Source organism: Vigna angularis, chromosome 9, assembly GCF_016808095.1.
Source record: "Vigna angularis cultivar LongXiaoDou No.4 chromosome 9, ASM1680809v1, whole genome shotgun sequence".
In the NCBI taxonomy this organism is placed as follows: domain Eukaryota; kingdom Viridiplantae; phylum Streptophyta; class Magnoliopsida; order Fabales; family Fabaceae; genus Vigna; species Vigna angularis.
Window position 1 is genome coordinate 30449355 of NC_068978.1, and position 15261 is coordinate 30464615.

At 33.0% G+C, this 15261-nt stretch overlaps 1 protein-coding gene across 1 annotated transcript; it reads left to right on the forward strand.

The window, feature by feature from the left end:
- Positions 1–4611: 4611 nt before the first annotated feature.
- LOC108346910 (lysine--tRNA ligase, chloroplastic/mitochondrial) lies at positions 4612–14902 on the forward strand. The gene is made up of 14 exons (XM_017585975.2): positions 4612–4900; positions 5383–5601; positions 6066–6177; positions 6886–6994; positions 7417–7474; positions 8459–8527; positions 9116–9223; positions 9687–9779; positions 10338–10442; positions 12300–12506; positions 12689–12783; positions 13068–13158; positions 13836–14006; positions 14589–14902. Exons 1-14 carry the CDS (start codon positions 4679–4681, stop codon positions 14679–14681), a joined length of 1752 nt encoding a protein of 583 aa, XP_017441464.1. The 5' UTR covers positions 4612–4678; the 3' UTR covers positions 14682–14902.
- Positions 14903–15261: the final 359 nt, after the last annotated feature.

Below are 15261 nucleotides of genomic sequence, written 5' to 3' on the forward strand. Positions count from 1 at the left end.
TCATATAAAAAATAATTGGCAATAGTTATATCATTCGGTATTTATTGTATCACATTCGTTTATACAAATCCCTTACTTTAAAAGAAAGTCTTAACATTAGTTTAACTAAATTAAAAAATAGAAACTCTTATTGAGAAATTGTACATGCTAAGAGTTGAATTAATATGATGAAATATATAAACTTTCTTAATATTAATTTAAAGTTATTTTAAAATGTTTTGTGATTATTAAGCTATAAAATAATTTGTGATTAAATGACCAATAATTCTTTTGCTAAGGATTCTTCCTGGTATAAATTTGAATATTATTTCTTTTATTTTTAAAGTTATAAAATGCATAAATGATTTTCATCCTATAGTTATGATTAATTTTCATTTCAAAATCACTACAAAAGTTTTACCTTATAGGGTTATAGTGATTACTAATAGAATTATTTCTCTTAAGGAACATGTTAAAGATGATATTTGTATTATTTTTGAAGCTATTAATCTTTTATCTAAAAAGGTCAAGGGTGGTAATATAGTCACTAAGCTTGATATAACCAAGACTTTTATATCATTAGTTAGAATTTCTTAAATCAAGCATTGTGTTGTTCTGATTTTCATGAAGGCTTTTTGACGTGGATTCTTCATATATTGTAATTTGCTCGTCTTTCTATTTGGGTTAATGGTGGTTTGACTAGTTACTTCGCTTGTGATAGAAGTGTTAGACAAGGAGATCCTTTCTCTCCTTTGCTTTTTTGTTTTGCTGAGGAGGTTTTGAGTAGGGGCGTCTTAGAGCTTTTTTCTAAAAACTTATGCTTCCTATGGTTGGTCCTTAGGGATACAATTTTCTTCTCATATTCTCTATACTAATGATATATTTGTTTTCTATAAAAGAGATGTTAGAACCCTGCAACATTTGAAATCTTTCTTGCATGAGTATGACACTTTCTCTAGTTAGTGGGTAAGTCTTGCTAAAAGTCACTTATACACATTGGTGATGCTTCTTCTTCTTTTGTTCTCAAGAGGATTCTCTCTTGAAATCATATATATCTTCCTTTTACGTATTTGAGTGCGCCAATTTTTGTGGAGGTTCCTAAAGCATGATTTTTTCAACCTTTGGTAGATAAGATTCATATTAAACTTGTCTCTTAGAAAGGAAAGTTGCTTTGTATAATGGGAATAGAATTCAACTAGTAAATTCGGTAATTATTACTTATTGTCTTATAGCTTCTAGGTTTACAAATGACCTACTAAGCTTCTTCTTGAGATGGAACAATGAATTCAAAATTTTGTTTGAACTCGATGTACACAAAAACATGGGGATTGCTCACTGTTAAATGGTCTATCTTATGTGGTTCTAGGTGAGTGATGGTTTATAAGTTACTTATATTCAATTGGAAAATAAAACATAACTGCTACATTTAGCTTGAGAGTTTGCTTATGGAAAAATGGCTTGGACTAAACTCATGCGTATCTTCGATTTCTTAAATCTAAGTATCAGAAATATATGTTCTTTAAATCGTCATTAATTTGGCATGGTATTAAGGATGCATATGATGTTATTCTTGAAAATACTTTTTGTACACTAGGTAAGGGTGATTATATTAATCTTTAGAATGATTGTTGGTGTTCTAACATTTACATATCTAAACTAGCTACAATTCCTTATTTTGACAAAGTAAGGTTATACTTTGTTGTTCGTTTAGCCTAGATAGGTACTCACTAGAACTTTTCTTTTTTTTTAGTCAGTTTATGTTATTTTTCTTCTTTTGTGCTATCTTAAAAAGTTGCAAAAGAAGTTTCACTCTTCTAATATGGAATGTGTAGATTGAGGAAACTTGATTTGGTTAGATAAGGTGTCACCAACTAAAACTTTGGTTCTTTAAAAGTTATTGTATGATTGATTATCTATTGATTTGGAGGTTAAAAAAAGTAGTTTTATGCTTTATATGTTTTTATTGTGGTAATAATGTTGAATCTTTTTCTCATTTATTTTTTAATTGTTCTATGTTGAGAATGGTTGAAGGAAGTTTTTCAGGATTTATAATTTTCTTTGGATTTGGTTGTTTAGTTTATGAAGTTTCCTTGTAATGAGTTGCTTAAAGTGATTGTCATTAATGCAATTATTTGGAGGATGCACTAGTAAAAAATGGGGTTTTAAACGCGCCGTATACGTCTCGGTTTTACTGAAACCGAAGCGTATAATAATGCGGTGGCAATTTCGTAGTTTAAGGAAAAATATATGCCTCAGTTGACCAAAACCCGATGTCTAAAGCGGCTACTGCCTCGGTTCTGAGAACACCCGAGGCAGAAAACCTCAAACATTTAATAGAACGGTGGCAATTTCGTAATTTTAGGAAAAATATATGTCTCGGTTGTACAATAACCGATGCCTAATAGTCCTAGTGCCTCGGTTATGAAAATACTCGAGTTGATAAGTTGATATTTCTGCACACCTTCCAAAATTCTGCACTACTAAACCCTATACGTTTCATTCCTACCCATCCCATTTCCTCTCCACTGCAATTGTCCTCCTCCTCCAATCATCACAGGTCCCTTGAGGCCGCGGCAGCCCAATCTCCTTTGAGGACGCGGGTTGAGCGAGAGCGGTGAGCCATTCGTCGTCGCCGCCGCGGTTGAGCGAGAGTGAGCGAGAGCGAGAGCGAGAGCGGTGAGCCATTCGTCGTCGCCGCGGCGGTTGAGCGAGAGTGAGAGCGAGACCGAGAGCGAGAGCGAGACAGGCGATTGGTAATCTGCGTCGAGGAAGGAGGGCGAATCCACTAGAGGCGTGACCTGGGAGGCTTGGGCTGTTGAATGGGAGGAGGCGTTGAGATGCGGTCGTGCGCAGATTCTGCTGGGCATGCGACTGTTGTGGGTTTGGGTTATGAGGTTGGGCTTGTGGCTGGGGTGGGGGCTGGGGCTGTGGCGATGGCTGTGGCGATGGCGGTGGCTGGGGCTGTGACGGTGGCAGTGGCGGTGGCTGGGTCTGTGACGGTGGCGGTGGCTGAGGGTGAGGATGATCAAAGGTGGGTTTTTTAATGATGGGTTTGGAGATCTTTTGGTAGGAAGGACGCGTTGGAGGAGCAAACGAAGGGGAAGAATCGTCACCACCAGGATCGTCACCACCACCAGGAGCAAACGAAGGCGAAGGACGCGTTGGAGGTGCGTTTTGCGAGTAGGAGTGTTGGTCGCCATGGATCACCACCACCAGGATCGTCACCACCACCAGGATCATCACCACCAGATCCTCATCCCCATTTTTATTACTTTCTGCATTGGGGTTCTATGAAATTGGGTTTCTGAAATTGGGAAATCTTGGGTAATTTCGGGTTGGAATTTTCTGGTTGCATAAATGTTTCAGGTTCCAAGTTTCCAAGTTGAGATTTTCTGGTTGCATATTGGGTAATCTTGAAGGTTTGCACATGGCTTCCACTGTACCACATAACCAACTATGAATCGCGTTCGAAATCTGAAAAATAAAAAAAACGCAACTGCCTCGGTTAGCGTTCGAAGTCTGAAAAAAAAAATACGTAACTGCCTCGGTTATTTAAGAACCGAGGTATAATCCTGTCTCATTTTATCTCGGTTTGTGACCCGAGGCATAAAGCCTGTCTTGTTTTACCTCGCTCGTATATGCATCGATTGTAGAACCGATGCCTATAAACAAAATTAACCGGTGTCTATTTATCTTATTGTACTAGTGATGGGAAATCATAGTAGGTTTTAGTATCCAATTGAGTTTCCTTTTGTTATTTTTCAAATTAAGGAGTCAGTGAAAGGAGTTAGTGCATATGAGTGAGAATAAATCTAAGAAGCATATAAATAATATTATCTCTGATTTTTTTGGTATTGAAAATTTTCAATATTCAAACTAGGAAAGGTAAGATAGTTTCATTTATGGACGTAATATAACAAGTTTTATCTACTAATTGACTTAAGGTGAATACTAATGGTGCAACTAAGTTATCCTGATTTTGCTTCATGTGCTGATACTTTTTAGAGGAAGTCGGAGTGAATATATGGATAACTTTTAAGCTTTTTTAAGGGAACCAATTATTTATACTAAGTTTATAAAGGTCACTTATACTTTGGAGCATGCTTGGAGAGATGACTTTCAAAGGCTTTAGTTGGATAATAATTCTTCTTTAGTTTATATGATATTTTTAATCAGCTAGTGATTCCTCGTAATCTTAGAGGAAAATAACGTGTTTTCATTTTTGTAAGTATATGTAATTCAAAACTTCTAATGTTTACATAAACGAAATTATTATGATAAGTTAACTAATTTACTTTTAATTCATAGAGAACAATATAAGTAATTTAATATTTTATCTTCATGTATTTATTTAAATTTTTTCATAATAGATATAATTTATTTATGTTTCCTAAAATGTAAATTTTATGAGTTTAGTGTAATCTCTCATATTTTGTTTTATTTTATTTTTTTACTTTTAATAAATATTCACAAAATGACAAATGATGAATATGTAAGCATAACTTATATTTTATTTTTAACTACATCAAATTTTCTATAATTTATTTATTTATGTAAACTCAATCTTAAGTTCGATATTAACGAAATTAAAATATAATAATTTAGATATTGTAGCCGTTCAAACTGTTGTGTCGTAACTACATCCGAAACTAGAAAGATAATAAACAGACTGTGGTACGACCCAGTGGTGAAAGAGAGAATGGAAGCGCTGAGACTCTGCACTCTAACATGGAACCCACTGAAGCACTTCTTTCACTCTCACGCATTTCGTCGAACACCTCGAACGCTCGTTTTCCGCGCCTGCTCATCTTCCACCACCGCTGATACCAGGGCTGCCGGTCGCAATCGCCGGAGCTCGGCGTCGTCGTCTACCACTTCGACTTCTGATAGGGACGCCATTCGAGCCATACGCTTGAAGAAGGTAAGTGGCTATCGCTCACTTGCAACGGTGTCGTGTTCTTCCGTTTTCTTCTAATTGCTGTGTTTCGTGTATGGACGAGTTTAAAACTGAATTGAAGCTGAGTTTTGAATTGGAAAATTGTGCATTGTGTGGTTTTTCGTTGAACATCAATGCAGGAATGATATCAATTGCCTTGTAGTTAATTTTGTGATCAAAATTTATCTTTCTTATCTGTTCTCCCCGCTTATTGACAGTTCTAGCAAAATGAGAATATCATGTGTGTAAAAAAGGAATAGTTTAAGACTAATTTTACTTAGCGGCTTTTTTTCTGCTGGGGATAGAATGCAAAAATTGAATGCATGGTTCGGACAATGTAAAGATTTTGGTTGAGATGTAGTGTTTGTCGGAGAACTAACAAACTAGGGGTCTTTATTTTTAGATTGTCTTAATTTTTGTGGAAAGGATTATCATTTTTGACAATCCTTCTTTGTGGTTATTTGTAGGTTGAAGAATTGAGAAGCAAGGGGCTTGATCCGTATGCTTATGAATGGGACAAAACTCACGGTGCTAGTCAGCTGCAAGATATCTATATAGATTTGGCAAATGGTGAGGAAAAAAATAGTGAGAGTGACCACGTATCTGTTGCGGGAAGAATTGTGGCCAGGAGGGCATTCGGAAAGCTTGCCTTTCTCACACTAAGAGATGATTCTGGGTCAATTCAGGTTTTGTTTAACTCTTTTTGTACATTCAAGGCAGTGAGTATGTAAATATTATAAGTGGGGGACATTTATAAGCTATTGTGAGCTGTCTGTATTTATGTAAATTAGGAAACCATTTTTCCTTATAGTTATGAAGCATATTATGAATAAGAGCCCCCATTGTGTAATTTAAGCACACGAATTCATCATATGTCCCCTTGTTCTCTCACTTTCTCAGCATGTTGTCTAAATCTTTTAAAGAGACAAACCCTGAATAGGATATTTACGTAATCTCTAACAGTAACTTTAAACTAAGACATGTAGGGCTTTTGTAAGCTTATGGTATGTTATCATGTTTCTTTGTTGTTATTGTAGTTTTAATTTTTAGATGCATATTATATTCATGTAGAGATAGAAATTACTGTCCTTCTGTAAAGTGAATGGTATATAGAGTGGCTAACTGAAGTTTTTAAAATCTATGATTTCAGCTCTATTGTGACAAGGAAAGACTCATAGGGGATCAGTTTGAACAGTTAAAGGCACATGTTGATATTGGTGATATATTAGGTGTAAGGGGAACAATAAAACGCACAGAAAAAGGTATTTAACTAATCCTCTTATTAAATGATTAGGCCATTTTTAGTAAATTGACATGGCTTGCATTTGCAACATGCTATTTCTTGTGCCCATAATTTATAATTTATCCCAGATTTTCATCTGTATTATCTGTTATCTTAGTGTAAATAAAGGTAAGAACTTGCAGTAATTCTATGACTTTTGTATGCTTTAGAATTCCCATGCCTATGCCCTTTCTAAGATTACATAAAAATTGAGGTACTGAAAGTTTGCTGCTGATGTGATACATACACAAATTCTAGTATGTTAGCAAATATGAGAATTCAGGGGACAAATTAAATTCACAAGAAGGTTTTCTCTTTAAAGGTAAAAGAGGTTACAAATGTAAACAACATGTTTACGCAAATTGGAAGTCTCGAGCTGTCTCTAGGTGGATTAAACCAAATAATTTTTTAAAATATTTGCTGAAAGTTTTGTATTATGTTCTACTGGAGTTTTCTCAGCCTTCTTTTGTTTCATATATGATTATTTGTCGTATGAGTGTCTATCTACTGAAGATTTCTAGTATATGTCATACCTGTAATTACTCTTTCAAGTTGCTAGGGACTAGTTATGATAATTGCAGACTGAGAAATAGTTAATTCCTGAGATTGATAACCTTTCTCTGCTGGATTAAATATGCTCTTTGACAAATGCCAGATGTTCTCATGTTTTTTTCTGGTCTTACTTCAGGAGAACTTTCTGTGTGTGTCCAATCTTTTGCAATCCTTACAAAATCTCTGCTTCCACTTCCTGACAAATATCATGGACTAACTGATATAGATAAACGTTATCGACAGAGGTAAGCTCATGCTTTTATATTTGTGTTTATTCCTTATTGAAATCACTGTTATATACTAAGACATTTGCTATTTTATTAGTGACTATGATTACAATTCTTCTATACAATTTTTTTTCCTTTATCTAGTTCTTTCTATTTTTGTAATAGGATATCTACATCTACTCATGTTCTTTCTTGTTTCTCATCTGAGTAAATTATCTTCATCTTTCAAATTTTTTAATGGATTATATTTTTTATTTATTTCTTATTTTGTGAAATATGACTTATATCATATCTTATTCTTTCTTTTTATTTTCGTTATTTATTTCTTATTACTTCTCCGTTCCATGTCTTCTCTAATTATACCTCACACTTTTGGACTATCAATTGATTAGCTATGATTTAAAATGTTTCTTCACTGTTAATTGTGGACTTGTGGTTAGGTACGTAGATATGATTGCAAATCCAGAGGTAGCCGATGTATTCCGTAAAAGAGCAAAGGTGGTTCATCTACCAAACTTTTTTATCTCTGAGTTTAAACCCAATGGCATTCAACTGTTTTAAATTTGACATTAAATAATTGTAATGTTGTAGACTCATTAAGTTTATCTTCAATCCTTTTCCCATGTCTCCTAATTGAGCTATAACTATTTTTTGTTTCCGTGTTTCTTATTGAGTTAATTGAGATATCTTATTCTCACCTTCTTGTGCTGTGCCTATTTTCTATTGTTCTTTTCTATAGATAAGTGGAATATAGAAACAGATCAAGCTGAACAATTTATTCTATAAATTCATGGGAGGATATCAAGGATCAAAATTACAATTCTTGAGCAAAAGTGAAAGGAGTCTAGGAATTGGACTCAGTGGAATACGTGAATAACAAAGACAATTAGATTGTAATTGCATTTTGAGTTCTAAGGGGAGTGTGCTCAGCCAGAGAATGTCTTACACTTTTAGCATTTTTCTCCTCCAAAATAAACTAGACTAAGAGAGTAAAAGAATTATGGTCATCATGCTGTTCGGTGAAGAATTTTGATAAAACTATGATGGTAAAGTTCAACCTCGGTGACCAGCTTGGTCTTGCGTAATAGTTTTGAATCCAGAAAAAATCTTTTTGCATGTGTAATGTCCCTCCCCCGTAACATCTCATAGCAAGGAGCCCTTTGGCGTTGTGGTACATAATTTTCCTTACTATTGGTAAAAGAATGATGTTCAGTATGTCTATTTTGGGTTGTAATACATTATAACATGTTTACATTTCTTTTTCTTGAAATCTTGTTGCTGTAAGTGTTATGATACTTTTTTTATTTTTGCCTTAATCATATATTTGATTGGATTTGATTTGAATGAAGATTTAGAATTTTGGTTTCTGGGATCATAGGCTCACTTTCTGTCCTTTTAGACTGATTAACAAACTTCTCTTATGTATTTCCTGAGCAAGTAACTTGATTGAAATTGATCTTCTAATCAATTTCATTCAAATAGGTTGTATCAGAGATACGGAGGACTATGGATTCTTTAGGTTTTGTTGAAGTTGAAACTCCAGTTTTGCAGGTTTGTTGATTTTAATGTACCTACCCTTGCTGCATATTTTTATTTACATAGAAGTGCATCTTCAAATGTTGGGGACTCTACTAGCTGTTTGATATATGCTGTTTATATTTAAGCAAGGAGCATGGATCTTTTAGAAGTTTTGATCTAACAGGCTAGCTTGATACATGATCTTTTATGTTTGGTTATTTTCATATTTATGCATTGTACTGGATCTCATGAATGTCAGATTGATATAGGGGTTATAAGATTTCAATTAAATGGCATAGTGGAACCTGCCGGATTTGTACTGTTATTATGCCATTGTTGGCTTTGTTTTCAAGCATCTAACTATTTGGGTTATAACTGCAACTCCAAGTCACCTCTTTTTAGTTTTTCTAATTAAGGTACCATTAAAATTTTGGACCTTGTCTATGGATTGTACCATATGCTCTTTCAGTCTCAACTCTCAATACAACTGCTAAGTGATATATGATGTAATTACTCTCCGAAATGCCTTTTGTTGTAATTTTATTAATTATGATACGTAGGAGTGTGGCATTTGTACATGGAAGTTTTTTTTTCCTGAAACTGATTAAGTTCATTGACTAGGGAGCAGCTGGGGGAGCAGAAGCCAGACCTTTTATTACATACCATAATTCTCTTGGAAGAGACTTATATCTGAGAATTGCTACCGAATTACATCTTAAGAGAATGCTGGTGAGATTTGACATATTTGTTATTTGTGAAGTCTTGCTTAGAATAGAACTCAGAGAAACATTCTTTTTTGTACAGGAAGGAAGTATCGAGGGGTTTGCCTCTTCTTACTTCACTCAGTAGGGGTGCAATTCTTTGTTTAACAAAGGAAAATACATTAAGTATTCATTCTGAATGTAATGCAAATGAATAAAATTACTGGTCAAAATATTGTTTCTTTTTATCAAATTTTGAAATTGCCGTGGGAATGCTGAAATTTTACTCTTGACAATACTAACAATTAGAAAATGTTGTCTTTTCTTTTAAGGATAATTTCATTCGTATTAGCTGCAAAAATTTTTGAAATATTTTCATCTAGAATATGGCATATATTCTTCAAGCTATAAATTTGAAACTGGCTTGATTAATATGGATGTTATTTTTCTAGTGAAGTCATTAACCATTTTAATCCTTTTCTTTATGGTAGGTGGGTGGCTTTGAAAAAGTATACGAGATTGGTCGAATATTTAGGAATGAAGGAATTTCAACTCGACATAATCCTGAATTTACAACTATAGAGGTAAGAGTTTAGATTCTGGAGGTGCATTTTTAAGCTTCCGTTACATAGGCCCGAACTGCAGTTCTATAGCAGAAGCGGAAAACCTGGATCCAATAACAACTAGCTGTTAATATGAGAGGAAAAGGAAGAATAGCTGAAGAGGGCAGGAAGTGGAAAATTCAATTAGCATAGAGAGAATTTCATGACAGAATTGGGACAGGTGGCATGTAAGAAGATTTGGGACTCACGGGGGGAGAAGGGAGATGTTACATAAGAGAAAAATTGGGGTGGGGGAAGAGAAGGGGATATGGAAAATTTGGTGGTGGTTTAGAGGATCACCACGCTAGCTTGTCGATAGTCTTGGTTTTCATTTTTAGTTTTTGTTCACTTTTCCGGTGAGGTTTTCATAGTAATATTTAGTTAGTTTTGGTACTTGATGTGAACATAAATAACATTTCCTCATATGTTGGATTTCAAAATGATTTAGCAGTGACCGTTTGATATTTCAATTTGCACATGACCTTTTTCACTATATATTGAATTGCATTCTGTTAAATATTGATACTAGTTAAACTTTAGATGTACGAAGCATACTCGGATTATCAAAGTATGATGAGTTTGGCAGAGGAGATTGTCACTCGATGTGCTCTAGCAGTTCATGGGAAGCTTACAGTTGATTATCAGGTAGACGCTGTTCTTACTAAATTTAATCTAGAATTGAATTGGTTAGATGTGTTAGAAGAGATGCCTAAGCCTCTAGAACGGATAAAACATGTTACTGTATTGTTTATTGTTCAATGTTTAAATAGGAAGGTGTAGTGCCCCCTTGATTGATCCCCAATTTTCGGGGCAAATGTTGGGACTTTGATCTGTAAGGGAGGGCTAGGAGTACCACCATATTATAATTATAATATTTAGATATATGGATGTTCAATTTGACAAAAAACATTCTTGGTTCTGATTGCTTAATTTAAGTAAATATATTATCAATCAACGGGGCTGTCTATTGGCACATAATAAGAGTACTACAGACACATCTGTAAATACTTTATTTAAATCACTTGAAAAAATGATTATGGTATATTTTTTGTGTTTTTGACAATATAAATACTTTCTTTTCCAACAGCACCTTTCAATTTTAACTTCTTATCTTGTGCCTTCACGCATAATAGAAAATTCCTTATTCAAATTTAATAAAAATGTTATTAAAATTTTACAATATCATCAAAATTTATAATAGTATGTTATGTTACCTTTTTAGCAATGTAATAATTAGTACTCAATATAAAAGAAATATTAAATAATGGCTCTCAAGCCAAAAATAAAAAAAAATTAATCATAAACGAGATCACAACTTGAATGAATCCCACAATAATACATCTGTTTTTTCTTTAAAAGTTTATTTATTTATAATTTGATTAAAAAGGCAATTAAGTTCTCAATTTTTTTTTTATTCAGTGATTTTTTTTTTCTTTTTTACATTGGATACAAGTATACATTTTTCTTTTATTTTCTCGTACAACCAAAAAGACCTCCAAAGCCATTTCGCAACTAGTGAATTGGCTACATGGATAAAACCACCTTGAGTTATGTTCAAAATCAGATAGGTCATTTATTTTCTCTTCACTTTAAGTTTTTTGTCACCTTTTTTTTATTAAGCAACTTCTGTAAAAAAAAATTGGAAACCCAAAACTTCATTTATAGTTCACCCAAGGAAAACAATTCACAGTTATAGGTAGATTTTGAAATTTTAAGAATCTAAGAGGAAGCTTCTTATCATTGTATCAATTATACAACTCAGAAAATTCTAATCTTCATATATTTGTGATAGTTTATCCAGCCATTATATAACTACAGAGAGTGTTTATACACACACACAACATATGGGGTGAATATATATATATATTTCTGTGCACGTGTATACATATAGGTAATGTACCATCTGAGAACTTTTGTTAAAATGAGAAATAAGAACTATAAATATAAACATTAGATATATTGTGTCAAGAATTGTATTTTTATGACCAAGATACAGCCGGTGGATGCATAATCTTTTTAAGTGGTCATGTGTCCACTGGCTAACTTTTAATCTTGACCAACCATGCCTAGTTTTATAGTCCAAATTTTTAGTTTTTATTTTTCAAAATAGTAAAGAATTATCATTTGATACATCCCTTATTTAAGTGCAACTTTCATATTATGAATTACTTTCAAATATCCCTTTTTATTTATCTAATCTTAATTAAACCTACTACCAATTTTATATATTTATCTTCAAATTTGCTCATTGTTCCTTGCAGCCCTTCTGTTCTCATCCTGTCAACAGAGGATATTATATTTACAATAGTGCTTTAAAACTTAAAATGAAGTTTTTTTTTATATATATATTCTAGACATTTTCTCTCATGTAGTTCCCTCAATGATAGCTTAGCATTAACTAAAAAAATTTAAATGAGCTGGTGTTTGATGAGTGAAGACATTATACTGAAATTTAATTCCGTATAACAAATTTATTGAAGGTGGTGTAATGATTCCATACAGGGAGTTGAGATATGTCTGGAAAGGCCTTGGAGGAGGGAGACTATGCACAATCTTGTTAAAGAAATTGCTGGGATCGATTTCAACGAATTTGGAGATGATATTGAGGTTGCAAAGCGTGTTACTCTAGATACCCTTGGAAAGAATCTTGATAACAAGGATAAAGGTTCCATTGAAGCATGCCAGTCCGTTGGCCACCTTCTTAATGAGGTAGATTTTATTCATGAGCATCCAGTTTTTATTCTTTTCATTTGATAAATTTAGTTCTTTTTTGCAATTACATTTTTTCTCCTTTTATATTGATATTCCTCTCTTTTGCACTTTTTGCATTTATTATACTGTCAATTTGATTTGCAGACACTAACCAAATTGTTTTTGTTTTGTTTATTTAGGTTTTTGAGATTTTTGTAGAACCAAAGCTCATCCAACCTACTTTTGTTCTAGACTATCCGATTGAGATATCTCCCCTTGCCAAACCACACAGAAGGTAGAAACATCTCAAAATATCAAATAATGTTATTTGCTGTTATTAAAGGTATTTTTATCCTACATACTATGAAATATTAATCTTTTCGAACTTAGAATATTTGTTTCACAGATTAAAACTCATCCCCGGGAATATGAACTCGGGAATGTTGTACTACGTACTTTCTGGCATGCAGTGATTACATTTATTTTAAAAAAGGCATCCTGGCCAATCTCAATAAGAAAGTGATGCACAGTTTCTGTTTCTAGATAGTAGCTTCTATCTTACACATGATCCTACATTAGATACACAGGTTTGACTGAGAGATTTGAACTTTTCATTTGTGGCCGTGAGTTGGGGAATGCATTCTCCGAATTGACTGATCCCATAGATCAGGTAAGATTCAAGTTTTCAAACTTTTCAGATCCAAGTTGCATAGCTTATGTAGATTTTGCTTATCGTACACTATATATAATGTGTTTGTCATCATTTGTTTCTCATATTCAACCACTAGAAAAGGGGAAAATAAGATCCTGGTAAGATAAATATAAAATACTGTCACCCTATATCCTAACAAATACTATTCTCTGTTATTTTAGAAGTAGGTTTAGGTTCTTGTGGTTGTTAGTTCAGAGTAGTTTATTTTTCTTTTCCTTTTTCTTTTTCTGCAATTACCTTAACAAGATAGATGACATATTGGATAATAAGTTCAGTATCATTTATGACAATTTGATGACATACTAACAGGAAAACAAGTCAAACTTGGTGCTGCATGATAATCAAATTGGTGCTTTGTGCATTAACTGCATGCGATTTCTCCATTTTTTTTCACATCCAATTTTAAGTTCACAGCTACTCTTCTTGAACTTTACATGGATAACCAAGTTAGGTATTAGGAACCAAAAATAAAGAGAAACTTGAATGGTTCGTTCGTTAATCTGTTCCAGATACCACCAGAAATAGAAAATGACTTTGCCCCACCTGTTTGGAAAAAGAATGAACTCTAATGGTTTCTTCTCTGAACTTAATTAACTGTCTCAATTTAATTATGGTTTCTTCTCTGAACTTGGTAGAGGGGACGCTTGGAAGATCAAATTAAACAGCATGAAAAGAAGAGGTCAGCTATTTCGGCAAATGATGATAAAAAGGAAGGAAAGGATGATGAAGATGACTCGTATGAAGTAACTCTTGATGATGACTTTCTCACAGCTTTGGAATACGGAATGCCTCCAGCTTCGGGAATGGTATGTCTGCATTGTGTATCTTTGTATAGTTGTGGAACTTACCCTTATTTTTTCTTGTGGTATTAACATGGTCACGTATTGGAGGCACTGATTCTGTCCAATGCAATCAACAATTATCTTGTCTTGAAATCAACTTAATAATAGATTAATTTTCTGATAGTGTCATTTTTTAAGAGCAAAATCATCATGTTCAATGTATATCATAATCATTCTTCATTTTAAAATGTTACTTTACTAAATACAGTGTTATAAAGGTCCGTTATGATTTTCATTGTGTATATTCTCATGTTTACTTTTTATCTTCAAATTTATGTTTCAATAGTTTATTGAATTTCTTATTGAAGAACATATGTATTAGAAATGAATGAATTATAAGCTATTACTGGAATTTCAATGCTTGTGTATGAGTGATATAATTAGTGTAATAGGCAACAACCATGGTGTATGCAAGCTAATGCTTTCACTTCTCTAAATTGTGATATTAATAATCTTTGTCAGCATTGTTTGACCCACAAAGTGTTCGAATAGCAAATTGGTTTTCCTTTCCTGTTGTAGTCCTTTAATTGCCATTTACAAATCCAGGGACTTGGAATTGATAGGCTCGTGATGCTTTTGACAAATTCTCCCAGTATTCGAGATGTTATCGCCTTCCCAGTACTCAAGTTGCAGCAATAGTGATATGTTTGTGAGTTCACTGTGCTCACTTTTTGCTCTTTCCTTAATTATATATGAAATCATTTGTAGAACATGTAACGAGATCAAGTTATTTATTATTCCTCAAATTACCTGTTTGGGAGTTTTGATTTCTGGTAAGGCAAAATATGTCACTTAGAATATCAACAAAGGATTAGTTATTCTTCTCCTACAATATCATTATTATTGTCTTCTAGAAGAAAGTTAAGTTGATGGTAATGTATTTTATGTGTGGAGAAAATTATTATAGAGAATTTGATTAAAAGAATTACAAATAACAGTACCAAATTAAAAAAAAAACAAAAAACAAACATAGAATGGATATGTGAATGATTTTCACCTGATTGCATATTGAAAGTTAAATATATTTTGAAGGGATGAATATTATAAAATAAATCCATGATTTTTATATGAAAAAAATTCATATATTTTTTTAAGAAAATCATTTTGTACTTTGAATTTCATAGCTTAAAAGAAAAATAAATAATTTATCATATTAAAATTTTATCATTAAATAATTTATACATTCTAAATTTTATGTTTCACGATTTTTTGTTTTACA